Source organism: Oratosquilla oratoria, chromosome 11 (assembly GCF_046742065.1).
Source record: "Oratosquilla oratoria isolate Oo_2021 chromosome 11, ASM4674206v1, whole genome shotgun sequence".
Lineage (NCBI taxonomy): Eukaryota > Metazoa > Arthropoda > Malacostraca > Stomatopoda > Squillidae > Oratosquilla > Oratosquilla oratoria.
The window spans coordinates 28211798-28230345 of NC_134787.1; the positions used below are offsets into that span (position 1 = coordinate 28211798).

At 46.7% G+C, this 18548-nt stretch overlaps 1 protein-coding gene across 1 annotated transcript in view; it reads right to left on the reverse strand.

Annotated features, from left to right (window-relative positions):
• fs(1)M3 (female sterile (1) M3) overlaps positions 1 to 18548 on the reverse strand; it is a 233366-nt gene that overhangs the window by 85070 nt on the left and 129748 nt on the right. The window contains exon 28 of the mRNA XM_076192535.1: positions 4064 to 4170. Coding sequence (XP_076048650.1) covers positions 4064 to 4170 — 107 coding nt within the window. The remainder of the gene's footprint in view (positions 1 to 4063; positions 4171 to 18548) is intronic.

Sequence of the window (18548 nt, forward strand, 5' to 3'; positions counted from 1 at the left end):
CCGCCCCCCACTACGTCAAAGTACTGGGCCCTGGGGGGGTAGTGGGATGAGACATAATGAAATCAATCTAAGACAGTTTCATGGCTTCAAGGAATCTCCACAGGTAAGGGACAGGCATTATAGTATAGAGGATAACAGGAGTGGATATAGGATAGGTGAAGGATTACCAGGAGTAAAGGCATAAGAGGGTCTGGGAATTTTCCGGCCAACACCCTAGGGTATGGGTCTTTTAATGTGCGTGGATGTGGTACAGATGAGAGTAAAAGCGATAGATAGGTAGTATGTTTGTGAGAAAGATGGATGTGTTGGCTTTGAGTGAAACTAAGTTGAAAGGGAAGGGTGAGTGTAAGTGGGAGGTTATCAGGAGTGAAGAGAGGGCGAGGGAGGGAAGGGGTGGCTATTCTAGTAAGTAAAGAGATAGGTAAACGTGTAGTGGAGTGGAAGGAGGTTTCCTCAAGGATAATGTGGATGAAGGTGAAACTGGGAAAGGAGATGTAGGTCTTTGTAAGTGCATATGGGCCTGGCAGTGAGAGGAGTGTAGAAGAAAGGGAGGCCTTTTGGTTAGATTTAAATGAGTGCATAGAGGATTTAGGGAGAAATGTCAATGTAATAGTACTGGGAGACCTTAATGCTAGGGGAGGAAATTGTCCATTTGATGGAGTGGTTGGGAAATGTGGAGTTCCAGGAAAGAATCGTGTGGAGAGTTGATGGTGATGTGTATAGAGAGTTGATGATAGCAAATACAGTGTTTCGGAAGAAAGTCAAGCATAAGTACACATGGGAGAGGGTGGTGGATGGAAGGGTGGTAGAGTGCTAATGGATTATGTAGTGGTAAATAGGATTATGATAGGAAGAGTTAAGGATGTACATGTGCTAAGGGGAGAGGGTGGAGGAATATCAGATCATTTTTTGGTGGAAGGTAAGTTGAGAGTGGAGGATAGATGGAGAAAGGAAAGGGACAAAAGGTAGGGAGGTGCTTAGAGTGAACTCTTTAAATGAAGAGGAAAAGGAGTACAAGAAGAAGCTGAAGGAGGAGTGGGAGGGAGTGAAGGATAGAGTAGAGCTAGGTGTGGAGGAGGAATGGGGATGGTTCAAGGAGGGAGTCAAAGTGTGCAAGGATGGTGTGTGGAACAAGAAGGACAAGAGGAAATAGAAGGAAGGGTAGTGAATGGTGGGATGAGGAAACAAAGGTTGTAGAAGAGAAGAAGCAAGCTTTCACAGATTGGTTACAAAATAGGACGAGGGAGTCATATGAGAGGTACAAAGAAAAGAGAAGTAAGGCAAATGGTAAAGGAGGCAAAGAGGAGAGCAGATGTGAAGTGGGGTAAGAGTATGACAGAAAATTTTGAAAGTAATAAAAAGATGTTTTGGAAAGAAATTAAGAGAGGAAGAGGTGGCGAATCAAGTAGAGAAGAAAAGGTAAAAGGTGCAGATGGAGAGATGATAATGGAAGAGAAGGCAGTAAGGGGAAGATGGGCAGAATATTTTAGGGAGTTACTAAATGTGAAGGAGGATAGGGAGGGAAAGATAGTTGCAGTGGGAAATACTGAGAAAATGACAGTGATGAGTGAGGAAAATGGAGGAGAAATAAGGAAGGATGAAGTGAAGGCAGTTGTTAAGATGATGAAAGCAGGTAAGGCACCTGGTCTGGATGGATGCCATGCAGAATGTCTAAAAAAAAAGGAGGTACAGTGATGGTGGACTGGTTGGTGAGGTTATTTAATGTTTGCTGGAGAGAGGGTAGAGTGCCGGAGGACTGGAGGAGTGCCTGTATAGTTCCACTTTACAAGGGAAAAGGGGACAAGTGTGAATGTAGTAGTTTCAGAGGGATTAGCTTGTTAAGTGTAGTTGGGAAGGCTTATGGGAGGATCTTGATTGAGAGGATTAGGAGAGGAACAGAGGGAGTAATTGGTGAGGAACAGTGTGGATTTAGGACGGGTAGAGGTTGTGTGGATAAGATCTTTGTGGTAAAACAAATGTGAGAAAATAGGAAAGGGGAAGGATGTTTTTTGGGCTTTTATGGATCTGGAAAAGGCTTACGATAGGGTAGACAGAAAGGCACTGTGGGAGGTTATGCAGATATATGGGATAGGAGGAAAGCTTCTAGGAGCTGTCAAGAGTTTTTATGAGTGTAGTAGAGCTTGTGTCAGGATTAGAAATGGAGGGAGTGAGTGGTTCGAGGTAAAGGTGGGACTTTGTCAAGGATGCGTTATGTCGCCCTGGCTGTTCAACTTATGCATGGATGGGGTAGTGCAAGAGGTAAATGCAAGGGTAGTGGGTCAGGGATTGGAGATGGTTAAAGAAAATGGAGAAAAGTGGGAGGTGAGCCAGCTGTTGTTTGCTGACGACACTGCGCTTGTGGCAGGATCAGAGGAGGGACTGAGGAAGTTGGTGACAGAGTTTGGGAGAGTATGTGATAGAAGAAAGCTAAAGATAAATGTGGGTAAAAGTAAGGTGATGAGATGTACAAGGGGTGAAATTGGCAGTAAACTAGAAGTGAGCATTAAGGGAGAGCGACTGGAGGAAGTGGATAGTTTTAGATACTTGGGTGCAAATGTGGCAGGAAAAGGAGTGAAGGTGGTGGAATGTAGATTGAGAGAAGCGAGTAAATGCCTTGGTGGATTAAAGAGTGTAATGAGGAATAGACATTTGGGAATGGATGCTAAGAGGAGACTGTATGAAGGAGTGATTGTGCCAACAGCATTGTATGGGGCAGAAACATGGAACACAAGAGAAGAAGAGAGGAGTTTGAATGTGTGAGATGAGGTGTCAGAGGTATGATGGGGATTACTAGGCTAGATAGAGTGAGAAATGAGGAGGTGAAGAGAAGAACGGGGGTGGAAAGGGAGTTGGGAGATAGGGTTGATGAAAGTGTATTAGGATGGTTTGGACACATGGAAAGAATGAGTGAAGAAAGACTAGTAAAAGAGGTATGGAAGGCAGATGTGGAGGGAGTGAATATGAAGGGACGTCTTAGGATGAGGTGGATGGATGGGGTGAAGGAGGCTATGGGGAAGAGGGGAATGTCTGTTGAGGAAGGACGGGAGAGGACAGAAGACAGGGGTGAATGGAGAATGGTTGTATATGGATGATGTTGTGATGCATGGGGTGGAATGGGCGGGGGGATGAGGTAGTATGTGTGAGGAAAATTTGATTGACGCAGCCTGAGGGGATTTCTCCCCGTCTTCTTTTATGCATGGGGGACGGAGGGGGAGGGGGTCGCCAATTTAATGAAGCGTCCTTGCTGTGGATGTGCTGTATCTTGCGACACTGCTTCTGACCCAGGGCAGTGGACAAGGTGCAGGGATGACCCGTCATCTAGGAGGTGCTAAGATAAGAGGGAGGGTGGAGGGGTGTGGAGTGTATTCAGGGATGGAATGGGTGGGAATGATTTTATGCTTTTTCCTTTTTGGCTACCTCCCTTGTAAGGGGGAAAAAGCCTTGGTATATGTAAGAGATGTAACATGGAGGAAGTTTGAATTGAAAATGAACGAGCTCCACAGGAAAGAGGAAGATATTATGACCTGGTTGATATAGGAGTGGAAATAGAACAATGGGGAACCTAGAGTTGATTTACACAAAAATGTAAGACTTGACAAATATGAATGTCCCAAAGAGAGGGGTTTACAGGGAGTTGCCAGATACATTCTATTTATATAATTTCACCTCAAAATTCCTTCCTATTTTAGTCATAAATATGCAGCCACAAGGAGTAACTGCCACACACTCGTGATCGACATCCATTTCCCTCCTGGAGGAGAGCTCAGAGCTCATATGACCGATCTCCAGGTAATGCTGTGACCTTACATGCACACACACCCCCAACTCCCTGCCTAAGAGAGTTCGAGTAACGACTCGAAGTGCAGCGATACTGAAATTATTTCAGCTCTGGGCAGGATTCAAACCCAGACTGCTGTAGTGACAGTCAGGGACTACCAACTGCGCCACCAAGTCGTGTATTTATGCATGTATATTATATATATCTATATGTATACATATAAAGTAATAATTACTTGGTGAAAATTGAACAACAAATCTTATTCAAATGAACTTAGAATCATACCTGAATATTCTTACTAGCAGTGTCTGTAAACAGTCTGTGCATATCAACTTCATTTATTGTACCAGCATTTAAATCTTGGATTACGGCAGATTCTATAAATATTGGACCTGAAAAAAAAATATATAACATAGTAAACCAACATGTCAACACATCCATCTTCTCACAAACATACTGCCTATCTCATCCCTTTCACTCTCATCTGTACCACATCCATGCACATTGAAAAAACAAATCTAATTTTTTTTTTTTCCTAAGGAATATACCCTTTGGAACTCAAATGGGGACATCGAGGCAGTATTCTTCTTCCCTACCACAGGGTTTGGTGAAAAAGTAAATTAATATTCAGGGAACATAAGACATATCCATGTCATTGAAACAAAAAGGCATACCTAAACTTAATGCTCTTAAATCAATTGTAGGAACAAAGTTCAGACAAAAAAATTGTATTCCGTTATGAATTATGCAAGCCTTGCATGGCCCCCTAATCTCACCAAGACACCACAACACCTTACAGACCATACAAAACAAGGCCCATAAGACAATTACAGGCTGCACAAATACAATAATTGATTGATTGATTAATTAGAGTGGACAAAAGCCCGGCACAGGGTCGTTAGACCATTCGTGCCACAGGATACAATAGATAACGAGGTTAAAATATTGAATTCTAAAAATTAAAACAACTACAACGTTACTGTCCGATTAATTATCAAAATAACCTACGAAATATATACGAAACCTAGACATTAAGCAGTGAACTACACAAAAAGTAAGACTACTAATAAATAGGTACAACACAGTTAAACTTAAATATAATAAAACAAATTAACGTCTTATAAAAATCCTACATAGGGTTGTATCATGGGTGTAGCACCAAGCATCTTACGGAGGTCAGGAGGAAGGCCCCACTTCCGCCGCCAAGGCTTGTATCTGCACTCGAGCAGGAAATGACGGACGGAAAAGGGGGAGCCACACCTCACGCAAGAAGGGGGAATCCGGGGAAGAGTAAATAAAAATTCGTGAGTTACCTTTGTATGTCCAATACGTAAACGGTTTAAAAGTTTCGGATAAAAACGGTTGTGGTGGGAAAGGAGTGGCCAGCGATCTGCAGAACATTTTATGCTCCGTAGTTTTTGGTTTGTTCTAATATTGTCCCAGGTGGTGTCAAACTTTCTACGCACGCGGGAGGAGATGGTAGTGCGGATGTCGGAAAAGGGAGAATCCCCGCGCGATGGTAAGGAACGGGCCGCCGCAGACTTGGCCGCCCTGTCCGCCTTCTCATTGCCAATGATACCGACGTGCCCGGGGGACCAGCAGAATCGGATAGTTTTTTCCCTGGCCGCTGTTCTCGTTAGCCACTCTTGGATCTCATATCATGGGGTGGGACGGAATAAAGCTAGTAAGTGCTAAAATTGATGATTGAGAGTCGCTATAAATGGTAAAATCATTAAAATCTGAATCAAAAATAAAATGCTTCAAAGCGAGTAAAATTGCATAAAGTTCAGCCGTAAAAACAGATGAGGTGAAGGGTAATTTTGTTGTGAAAGTTTGAGATGATGCAACGTCTGCGCAGCCCACACCAGCGGGAGATTTTGAGCCGTCAGTATAGACTGCAATGGAGTTGGCATGTAATTCTTTATGCTCCTCAAACGAGGCAGCAACGACGTAGGGCAGGTGCCCACTTTTTGACCGTTTCATGGGGCAGAACTCGGGAATTGGCCAGCACCAAGGCGAGGTATCAAAGTTTCTGGACTCGACACCTTAAGGGGGCAGCCGCTTCCCTCCTCAAGTAGATGGAGCGCGCGTAGGTGCGGTGGGACTGAAGCTGATCTTTTGGTGTTGTACGCATCCCTGAATCTCACGTTATTAACCACGTCAAAAGATGGTATCTTTCTGAACGATCTGCACTTGAAGTAAAAGGAGAGTAAAAGTTGCTTCCTTCGGTTAGAGAGCGGCAAATCGCCAGAGAGGACGTAGAGGGATTCGGCAGGAGAGGTACGGTAGGCACCAGTACACAGTCGCAAAGCCTGGTGGTGTACTGTATCGAGGGAGCGGAGGGACATCGCACTTGCCGAGGAATAGATCTGGCACGCGTAATCCAGCCGTGATCTTATGAGGGCGTGGTATAATCTGAGGAGCGAAGGCTGGTCCGCTCCCCAGTCGCGTCCAGAAACCGCCTTTAAGATGTTGAGGGCGGAGAGGGAAGATCGTCTATGACTGAGGATGTGGCTGTTCCACGTAAGGTGATGGTCAAAAATGACCCCCAAGAAACTTAGTTGACTGTTCATAGGGTATTGGAATGCCTCCCATGATAATGTGTGGAGGAACATTCTGGCGCGGTCGTTGTCGAGGCCTGCAAAAGTGCATCGCCACCGTCTTCGATGAGGAGAATCGGCAGCCTCTGCGAGAGGCCCAGGAAGTAGCAGCATTTACACCGCGCTGAGTGCGTGTAATTGCTGTTAAAAGGTTTATGGAGAAGTACAAAAGGAAGTCATCAGCTTAGAGTGAGCACTGGAGCGAAGTGTCTGCCTCAGCAACCGCCTGGATTATCCCATTGATGCTGACTTAGAACAAGGTGGGGCTGATGACATTGCCTTGGGGGACACCTTGCTCCTGGGGCTTGGGCGACGAATATGCTCCGCCGATCTTCACCCTCAGAGTTCTATCTGATATGAAAGCTCGAAGGAAGGAAAACATCCTACCCCGCACTCCCATCTCGAGGAGGCTCATCAAGATACCCCCTCTCCAAGTCGTGTCGTACGCCTTCTCTAGATCGAAGAAGACGGTGATGGTATTCATGTTGCGCACTAGGGCGTCCTGCACGTGTGTCGAAAAACGGAGCAGATGATCTAAGGTGGTGTGGTGTCGGCGAAAGCCGAACTGGTATGGGGTGAGGTGGATTCTACTCTCCAGGTGGTGGGTAAGTCGAAGGTTGACCATCCTCTCAAACACCTTGCGTAACACACTCGTCAGGGCGATCGGCCGGTAACTAGAAGGGATCTGGTGATCCTTGCCTGGTTTGGCTATGGGGACGATCGTAGACGATCGCCAACATGATGGTAAGAGACCAGAGTACCAAATCCTGTTATATATCGTCATAAGGGTTGTGAGAGCCTCCGAAGGAAGATGGTTAATCATGTCGACACTAATCGTGTCATCGCCTAGGCTAGTATTCGGCGTCTGGTCGATGGCGTGCTCGAGTTCGCGGAGGGAGAAGGGCAGATTGTAAGCTTCAGTGTTTGTGGGAGCATGGTCATCAAAATTCGTCACGTGATCCGGTAGCTGGAGTTCTCGATGTAGGGCAGTAGAGCTGGAAACACGGGAGAAGCGTGTGGCTAGTTCCTCGGCCACCTCGCACGGGTCTGAGACAACGGTGTCATTTATAAGGAGGGACGGCTGAGGAGATGGTATGTACCTGCCGGAAAGCTTCTTCACTCGGTTCCAAACTGACGCCGAAGGCGTCGACGTTTTAATGTCGATACGTAGTTCTGCCATGACTTGCGCTTCGCCTCCTCCATATACTTTCGTTTGATCGCAACCGCTTTCTGGTACACCATTTTATTGGTCTCCGTCGGAAGGCGACGGAAACTCCGGTAGCAGGAACGAGCGGTGTCACGAAGCTTCCGGCAGGTGGTGTCCCACCAAGGAACAGGCGGCCTGCCAATCGGCGGGCGGCTAACCGGTATAGATCCGCCGGCGGCGTTAAGAACAATTGAGACAAATTGGTTATATGCTTGAATCAGGTCGTCCATGTGCAAGTCACTTAGTTCGGATCACAGCTCCCCAAAGAGTGGCCAATTTGCCGCTTTCAACTTCCACCTTTGGGGCTGGGAGATGGGGGGAGGAGAAACACGAGAAACTACTACCGGGTAGTGGTCGCTGCCGTGTAAATCCGCACACACCCTCCAGGAGAAGTCCACGAGGACCGCTGAAGTGCAGATCCCAAGATCCAGGACCGAAGTAGTGTCGAGGAAGATGTTATGATAAGTTGGGTTTTCATCGTTCATGAGGGAGACCTCGTTCTCCTCTAAAGTTTTTCAATGGCGCGGCCCTTCTCGTTACGGGAAGAGATATGCCACGAAGGACTACTGTATGTGCGTTCAGATCACCAAGAATAATAAATGGGGGTGGGAGTGCATCGATAAGTTCTTGAATGTCGGAAGCACGAACGCTAGAGCTTGGCGGCAGGTATAGGGAGCAGATCGTGTAGCTCTTACTAAGGATGGCCCGTACAGCGGCCGCCTGGAGAGTTGTGCGCAAATTGATGGTAGTGTGTTGAACGCTTGCGTGGACGACTATCGCAGCACCACCCCTGCTTGGAGAACCAGCTGCAGGAACGGTACCGTAGAACCTGTAGTTCGTACCTAGATTATAAGTGACTGGAGGGAAGCATAGTTTCTTGAAGACAGACCACTCCGGGGTTGTGTTCACGGAGGTGGCACTTCAACTCCTCCCCGTTCGCATGGAGACCTCGGATGTTCCATTGAAGGAGTGTCGTGGGAGGTGAGAATTTGAGGGATTAATTAGAGTGCCGCCCCCCGATGGGGGACGGCTTAAGTTGGCCATCATGGGGTTTAAGAGATTCGCGTCCCATAGGAGTTTTTTGAGGTAAGATCTTGGCTCTCTGGTCTCTTTCTTTCGGTCTTTGTTCTGGAGATTTAGAAGACGGATCGGGATTAGAAGGCGGTTGTTTCTTCGACGGATCTGGCGTGGTTTTGGTAGGGTGAGGCTGCGTAAACTTTTTATTGGATCTGGGGGACACTAAAGGAGGAGGTTGAAGGGAGGTGTTGGAGGGCGCGGTCTTGGACGGGCGGTCGCTCGAGTCACCATCGGGCAGGGGTCGTTTCTGGGGAAGCTTCTTGCCGGAAAGGGCAGGGGGATATTTAGGTAACAGCGGGAGTGATGGAAGGTCCAAAAGCGAAGTTGTGGAGTTGCTTGGGCTCTTCATCATAACGTCTTCGGTACCAGGAATCTCCCCATCCTGCACAGACGACGGGGTAGAGATGGATGTCATCTGGGGGAAGTCACTCATTGATGAAGAGTTAGCGCTAGATTGCGCCATTGGGGGCCGAGAGCTCGATTGCCCCGAAGAGGGGGACTTTTTTTCAAAGGATGGTGTGGGCGATCTATAGACCTTAGTAGGAGACTTTGATGACTTGCTGGGTTTAGAGTTGTTCCGGGGCGATCGTGACTTGCTGGTTTCAGGGCGCTTCTTCGGTGATCTATCAGAAGACATCACGGGTCGAGAAGAAGGATTAACTGGATCCAGAGTGCCAAGATCGGATGTATTTGTCAAATGTGGAGAGGGAGAAACAAGCACAAGATTACCGTCGGTGACGCGAGATATGATACGCTGGGAGGTCGACTGGCGTGAAGATTGAGAGGGTTGCGCGGGGACGGTCGCAGCGGATGATGAGGCATCCGGATGTGATGATGATGGAAGGAGCGACGGGTTAGCCTTTACTGAAGTCTTCGTTGCCGACGCGTAAGACGTGGGGCGCTGACCCCCCCGTAGTATGGCTGCCGCACCGCGAAAGCTGGTTCGGTTATTGTACGCAGTTTCCGAGACCAGTCTCTGCCAGGAGTGTTCCTCACCCTCCTTCGAGAATGTGCGGTGAGCGCCATTACAAGCAGCGCAGGTTGGCGCAAAATCGCAGCATTTACCCTCAGTGACGTGGGATGGTTTGGCGCAGTTGCGGCAGAGGGTAGGAGAACTACAGATCTTGGAGGAGTGACCGTACCACAGGCAGCGGGTGCACGTCCTTGGCGATTGAACGTAGGATCTAACCGTACAGCGGTGGGGTCCAATCACGATCACATCTGGGGGATTCGGGTCGGAGAACTTTAATATTATTAGTGGCGTTGGGACAAACTTTTGTTCTTCTGGGCTGCACTTGGACACTACGTGGGAATCCAAAACGTTCTGGGGGCACATGTTAAGGAGGGTATTGGTTGGAAGGCTACTAAGGGAAGAGTTAAAAATCTTACCCTTTGAGCCATTATAGTCATCATATGGAGAAATCTTGATTGATTGATTGATTAATTAGAGTGGGCAAAAGCCCGGCACAGGGTCGTTAGACCATTCGTGCCATGGGATAAAATAGATAACGAGGTTAAAATATTAGATTCTAAAAATTAAAAAAAAAACTACAACGTTATTGTCTGACTAATTATTAAAATAATTACGAAATATATACGAAGCCTAGACATTAAGTAGCGAACTACAATAGAAGTAAGATTACCAATACATAGGTATGACACAGTTAAGATTAAATATAATAGAATAAATTAACGTCTTTTAAAAATCCTACAAGGGGTTGTATCATGGGTGTAGCACCAAGCATCTTACGGAGGTCAGGAGGGAGGCCCCACTTCCGCCGCCAAGGCTCGTAGTATCTGCACTCGAGCAGGAAATGACGAACGGAAAAGGGAGAGCCACACCTCTCGCAAGAAGGGGGAATCCGGGGAAGAGAATAAAAATTCGTGGGTTATCTTTGAAGGAGTGTCGTGGGTGGTGAGAATTTGAAGAATTAATTAGAGTGCCGCCCCCCGATGGGGGACTGCTTAAGTTGGCCATCATGGGGTTTACGAGATTCGCGTCCCATAGGAGTTTTTTGAGGTAAGGTCTTTGCTCTCTGGTCTCTTTCTTTCGGTCTTTGTTCTGGTGATTTAGAAGATGGATCGGGATTAGGAGGCGGTTGTTTCCTCGACGGATCTGGCGTGGTTTTGATAGGGTGAGGCTGTGCAAGCTTTTTATTGGATTTGGGGGACACTGAGGGAGGAGGCTGAAGGGAGGTGTTGGAGGGCGCGGTCTTGGATGGGCGGTCGTTCGAGTCGCCGTCGGGCAGGGGTCGTTTCTGGGGAAGCTTCTTGCCGGAAAGGGCAGGGGGATGTTTAGGTAACTGCGGGAATGATGGAAGGTCCAAAAGCGAAGTTGTGGAGTTGCTTGGGCTCTTCATCATAACGTCTTCGGTGTCAGGAATCTCCCCATCCTGCACAGACGACGGGGTGGAAATGGATGTCATCTGGGGGAAGTCACTCATTGATGATGAGTTTGCGCTAGATTGCGCCAATGGGGGCTGAGAGTACGATTGTCCCGAAGTGGGGGGCTTTTTTTCAAAGGATGGTGTGGGCGATCTATAGACCTTAGTTGAAGATTTTGATGACTTGCTAGGCTTAGTGTTGTTCTGGGGCAATTGTGACTTACTGGCTTCAGGGCGCTTCTTCGGTGATCCATCAGAAGACATTATGGGTCGAGAAGAAGGATTAACTGGATCCAGAGTGCCAAGATTGGATGTATTTGTCAGATGTGGAGGGGGAGAATCAAGTATGAGATTACTGTCGGTGACGCGAGATATGACACGTTGGGAGGTCGACTGGCGTGAAGATTGAGAGGATTGTGCGGGGACGGTCGCGGCGGATGATGTGGTATCCGGATGTGATGATGAGGGAAGGAGCGACGGGTTAGCCTTTACTGAAGCCTTCGTTGCCGATGCGTAAGACGTGGGGCGCTGACCCCCCCGTAGGATGGCTGCCGCACCGCGAAAGCTGGTTCGGTTATTGTACGCAGTTTCCGAGACCAGTCTTTGCCAGGAGTGTTCCTCACACTCCCTCGAGAATGTGCGGTGAGTGCCATTACAAGCAGCGCAGTTTGGCGCAAGATCGCAGCATTCACCCTCAGTGACGTGGGATGGTTTGGCGCAGTTGCGGCAGAGGGCAGGAGAACTACAGATCTTGGAGGAGTGACCGTACCGCAGGCAGCGGGTGCATGTCCTTGGCGATTGAACGTAGGACCTAACCGTACAGCGGTGGGGCCCAATCACGATCACGTCTGGGGGATTTGAGTTGGAGAACTTTAATATTATCAGCGGTGTTGGGACAAACTTTTGTTCTTCTGGGCTATACTTGGATACTACGTGGGCATCCAAGACGTTCTGGGGGCACATGTTAAGAAGGGTAGTGGTTGGAAGGCTACTAAGGGAAGAGTTAAAAATCTTACCCTTTGAGCCATTATAGTCATCATATGGAGAAATCTTGAGGATTCCGCTGCCATAAAAATCTCCGGACGTACCCTGGAGCATAAATCCCTGGTGGGGTTTTACCTTCACTAGGTAGGTGTTGCGACCAAAGCACGTGAAGGTTTCTGGAGTGAGTGGAGGGTTGGCGATCATTTTGTTGATCATATTAAATACTAGGACATCGTTACTGCCCTCCTCGACAGTCACTAGGTTATACACGGGGGCTAAAGCATAGGGATGGGGACGTTCAGGGAGCTCGGGAGTAAGGTATGTATCATTAGGGACGAAGTCATCGTCTTGTTCTTCAATATTTGATATTTTTAGGATGGAACATTTCAAGGTCGAATCCGCGATTTTATTACCATTGAGGGCAACGCTGGCTGCAATGCATTCTGATGGAGCTAAGAAACGCACATAAAAGTTGTTATAATTTGACTTAACACGAAGAGAAATACGTTCGATAGTACCAAAAGGGGTAACTAGCTTCATGAGCTCGAAAAAGTTTAGGCGCCTTGGGGCATGTTCGATGCCAAGGAGTCTTTTATTCGGGGTAGACGACGCTGTCTTACCAGCTGCGTCAGCTGGAGCCGGATTTGGGGGGCCGGCCACCCCACTACAAGATTTTTTCATGATTGGCTGCCAGGGCCAGGTTGTAGTGAGGATAGGGAGGACGGCACCAGGCGGAGCCTCACGCCTGGGCTAGGACTTGGATCGTAATCCTACTGCACTGGCTTACAGTGCTGCAATGCAGGCGCCCTTCGAGGTGGCATGATACCCTGCCACCAACAAACCTATTGGCAGGGACGTATTACCGTAGGATGGGTGTAGCGCCGCTACTGAGAGGGGCGGTTGAAAGTTAGGTCGGAGGGAGGGGACAGCAAGCGGAAGAGAAGGAAAGAGTGGAAAAGGAAGTCTAAGAGGAAGCCCTGTGCGGGGAAACAAGAGCCCCGCCCGGGGATCGGCATTAGTCGCCTCTTACGACACGCAGCCGACGTGGCGGGGGCTATATTCTATACTACACCCCCTAGCCCCAGGGGGTTGGAGAAATCTTGAGGATTCCGCTGCCATAAAAATCTCCGGATGTACCCTGGAGCATAAATCCCTGGTGGGGTCTTACCTTCACTAGGTGGGTGTTGCGACCCAAGCGCGTGAAGGTTTTTGGAGCGAGTGGAGGGTTGGCGATCATTTTGTTGATCATATCAAATATTAGGACATCGTTACTGCCCTCCTCGACAGTCACCAGGTTATACACGGGGGCTAAAGCATAAGGATGGGGACGTTCAGGGAGCTCGGGGGTAAGGTATGTATCATTAGGGACGAAGTCATCGTCTTGTTCTTCAATATTTGATATTTTTAGGATGGAACATTTTAAGATCGAATCCGCGATTTTATTAACATTGAGGGCAACGCTGGCTGCAATGCATTCTGATGGAGCTAAGAAACGCACATAAAAGTTGTTATAATTTGACTTGACACGAAGAGAGATACGTTCGACAGTACCAAAAGGGGTAACTAGCTTCAAGAGCTCGAAAAAGTTTAGGCGCCTTGGGGCATATTCGATGCCAAGGAGTCTTTTATTCGGGGTAGATGACGCTGTCTTACCAACTGCATCAGCTGGAGCCGGATTTAGGGGGCCGGGTTGTAAGTGAGAAAAGGGAGGACGGCACCAGGCGGAGCCTCACGCCTGGGCTAGGACTTGGATCGAAATCCTACTGCACCGGCTTACCGTGCTGCAATGCAGGCGCCCTTCGAGGTGGCATGATACCCTGCCACCAACGAACCTATTGGCAGGGACGCATTACCGTAGGATGGGTGTAGCGCCGCTACTGAGAGGGGCAGCTGAAAATTAGGTCGGAGGGAGGGGACAGCAAGCGGAAGAGAAGAGAAGAGTGCGGGGAAACAAGAGCCCCGCTCGGGGATCGGCATTAGTCGCCTCTTACGACACGCAGCCGACGTGGCGGGGGCTATATTCTATACTATACCCCCTAGCCCCAGGGGGTGCACAAATACAATAACTACAGACCATCTACACCATGAAACAAAAGTCCTCAAAGTCAAGGATCACCTTCTCGTGTGAAGGTGATCCTTGACAGAACTTTTGTTGCACAAATACAATAACTACAGACCATCTACACCATGAAACAAAAGTCCTCAAAGTCAAGGATCACCTTCACACGAGAGGTACTCTTACACAAGCATTTGCTGCAGTCTCCACAACCACAGCACACCCACTACACTACATGACAGAACATCAAAATACCACCCAAATACCTATATCACACAAACTCTCTTCTATTCCTCCACAACCACCAGACACCAGCCGCTAGAAGCATATCCATAATCATATTGCCCACTTCTCCAACTACTGTATGCCACACCCTCTGATATCCATTCCTCTGACTCCCCTCTCCACCAAAAGAACAGGTATCACTTGGCCAGACGGTAGTGCAAGTGCAACCATCTTGCCTTTCCAAGTTACAAGAGACTGGATGACCACATTGCAGATATCTGTCCAGGATGCAATACTTCACCCCATACCATACAACACATTATGGAAGACTGCATTGTACTTAATCATACATGCCAACAACAAAATACAAACTCAATACAGGATTTATGGGATAACCCTGTTCCAGCTGTGGTGTTTCTCAGGGAGATGAAACTGCTTGGCCAGACAGTCTAAGGAACAACAACACAACAATACCACTCTTTTTGGTAACCTTTCTTCACTTTGTGTGCCTAAACCCGGGATATCCCAATAATCATCAGCCCTATCTATCAGTACCTATTTCTTCTATTCTATTTATTCATCTATTATTTATCTATTCATTTATTCATTTCATTACTTGTTCTTAATTCACAAATACTGGGAGGTAATTTGTGAATCATGAAAGCCCTTAAAAACAGAGCACCAAACTCAGTCTGACAAATGACAAGCCCCCATGGGGGGGTGGGGAGAAGAAAAAGAAAAAGAAAAAGAAAAAGAAAAAGAAAAAGAAAAAAAAGGAAGAAAAAGAAAAAAAGGAAGAAAAAAAAGGAAGAAAAAAAAGGAAGAAAAAGAAAAAGAAGAAAAAGAAGGAAGAAAAAGAAAAAATAGAAAAAATGGCAATCCTGTGCTCACAACACCATCCAGCATTGAAACAATAACAACACAATAGGCCTAATTACAGATTGAAATGATCCCATATGCAACCACCACAGAGGACAGAATAACTTTAAAAAAACACCAACAATATCTAAATGACAAAAATCCATCTTCCCCAAGTGACTTATGGTCCTGCCCATAAATTGTTGCCAGTTACCTGAAGGCCACACATTTTATACAAGAGAGGCCTGGGGCAATGGATAGACTGATTTAATACTGGGATGGTATGGGTACACGTTTGTTGGCTAACTCAGTATATTTACACAATTCTATTTACCTTACTGTGAGAGATGTTGCAGCTGGATGGTGTCGTGTCATAACGATTATTATCTGGGACCAGAACATTTTTCTTGCAGTTGGAAAGGGAAGTGTAGCAGTAATAGTTTTAGTTTGCAGTCATTAGTAATTGGTAATAGTTTTGCATATCCTCCACATTTAATTGGAAAAATTAAATGTTCCTGGGCCCAATCCAGAGTGCATCAGTTCTCAGGTCTAAAATTCTAGATGGAGGCAAGGATGAATATAGGTTCTCAAGACTGCCATCAGTGATATTCTCTGCTGCCTACTATTGGTACAACAAAATGCATGAAGGTAAACATACCCTGTCCAGCAGAGTATATTGCAAGACCTTGCTTTTAATTTTTCATCATTCACATTTATTTTGGAGGTTACACTGAATCATTCAATTACCCCAGGTCTCTTATAGCAGAACCAGAGCTCCCACAAAACCAGCATCAGCCACTGGACAGGCCCATTAAGTCAGAGAAACATTGTATTGATGTTCAGGTAGAGCTAGGGTGGGGTGGTGCAATACGAGGTGTCGTGCATCTATATGATGGTTAAATCTGGGGCAGTGTTTATTTAACTAGCCCTATTGTGCCGTTACGAGAGGTAACGGGGCTTTTTTATATGTCCGTGTATCCCCATGTTTACATATTTTTTGTCGTAAGGCTCGTTTCCCCTCGGAAGAGGTTTTCAATTTTGTTTTTTGTAATGCTTTAATTTTAAGTATATTTCGAGCAGAGGCCTCTTGTGTTCGAAAATCCCACCTTGTAAGTTGTCTGCAAGCTGTGTTGCAAGATAACATCTCATTATTTGTACAATGTTCGCTTAAAGAATGAGACTTAAGAAGGTGTGTAAGAACCGGTTGCTGTTTTGTGATGTCACGTCACACATCTAGGCAGTCTGGTTCGAAACGCCTTCAGGTGTATACCCGCTCCCTTCGCGGCCAACTCATTAAGTTTTTGAGCCGAATTTAGTTTTAGATCTGGTATATCGCTTCTTGTATGTCAATGAATTTAGCCTTAAGCTGCTCGTATTTCATGTTCAGATTCTTTGTAATTCTGTATAAAAGCTGTTAGTAACGAGCGCCACTCTGTATTGTTTTACAGCTTTTCATCTACTACTACTACTCTTCCTCCCAATTTCTGTCTGCCCCTCCATAGTTTCAATGGCAGCACCTGTTGTGTGAAGATGAGAGTCGTTTTTCCTATTGCCAATAAACGTAGCACCGAGTACTCCATGGATCCTTACCCTCTCCGCGTTTGTTTACGTTACGTAACGCAGAAGAGGGCACCCGTTACGTTTTCCCCTATGCGCAGCATAGTAATTCGCTGCGCCTCACCTATTCTGTGCTGCTATCATCTTAATGCAGAATGGTGACCTGAATGCAGTTGTCCCAAGTGTGGTTCTTCCTTCTCTTTGGAAAGGATTTTTCTGTGGAGTTAATGTCTAGAAGGTTTTGTTGGAGGAAGGAGTTACATGGTCAGCCTCCGAGTGCTTCATGTGTTGTGCAGTGCAGGTAAACATTTGTAGATGTTTGAGTACTAGGCTGTCAGTGGCTCTTGTGTTTCTCTTATCCCAATTTAGCAAGTCTTCTCAAGGACTTCTATACCTTTCATAATTCTGTAGATGGTCAACAAGTCACCTCATTCTCTTCTTTGTTCCAGAGTCAGCAACCCCAATTTTAACGATCTTTCTTCATGCGAGAGTTTTGATAGTGTTGGGGTCATCTTAATAGTTGCTCTCTGGATTCTCTCAATCTTCTTTATATTCTTTTGTACTGGGTGACCATAGTGTTGCTGCATACTCTAATTTAGGCCTTATCAACACTACTAGTATTTTCTTTACCATTTCTTCATCCAAGTAAGTACATACATATACATATACCAAGGCTTTTTCACCCTTACAAGGGAGGTAGCCAAATAGGAAAAGGCATAAAATCATTCCCACCCATTCCATCCCTGAATACACTCCACACCCCTCCACCCTCCCTCTCATCTTAGCACCTCCTGGATGATGGGTCATCCCTGCACCTTGTCCACTGCCCTGGGTCAGAAGCAGTGTCGCAAGATACAGCACATCCACAGCAAGGCCACTTCATTAAATCAGCGACCCCCCCTCCCCCCATGCATAAAAGGAGAAGATGGGGAGAAATCCCTTTGGGCTGCATCAAACTTTGCTCACACATACTACCTCACCCACCTCATGCATCACATCATCATCCACATACAACCATTCTCCATTCACCCCTGTCTTCTGTCCTCTCATGTCCTTCCTCAACAGACATTCCCCTCTTCCCCAAGCCCCCTTCACCCCATCCATCCACCTCATCCTAAGACGTCCCCTCATGTTCACTCCCTCCACATCTGCCTTCCATACCTCTTTTACTAGTCTTTCTTCACTCATTTTTCCATGTGTCCAAACCATCCTAATACTCTTTCATCAATCCTATCTCCCAATTCCCTTTCCACCCCTGTTCTCCTCATCACCTCCTCATTTCTCACTCTATCTAGCCTAGTAACACCCATCATACTTCTCAGACACCTCATCTCAAACACATTCAAACTCCTCTCTTCCTCTCTTATGTTCCATGTTTCTGCCCCCATACAGTGCTGTTCGCACAATCACTCCTTCATACAGTCTCCTCTTAGCATCCATTCCCAAATGTCTATTCCTCATTACACTTTTTAATCCACCAAGGCATTTACTCGCTTCTCTCAATCTACATTCTACCTCCACTTTCACTCCACCTTTTCCTGACACATTTGCACCAAAGTATCTAAAACTATCCACTTCCTCCAGTCGCTCTCCCTTAACAACTTCATGCCAGGCCAAAATCTCGCAGGCAGCATTAGCTGCCAGACGTACGATGTTGCGTTATAATACTCGCATTATAAAAAATAAAGTCACCGTTGTATCAATCGTTCTCTCTTTCACCCGTGAATTTTGATAACCATAGAAAATATGATGAAGCCAGTTTACAGAGTATGGGGGTCGCGCAGGTACAACTACAATAGATATAATCAAGACGCCGATATGG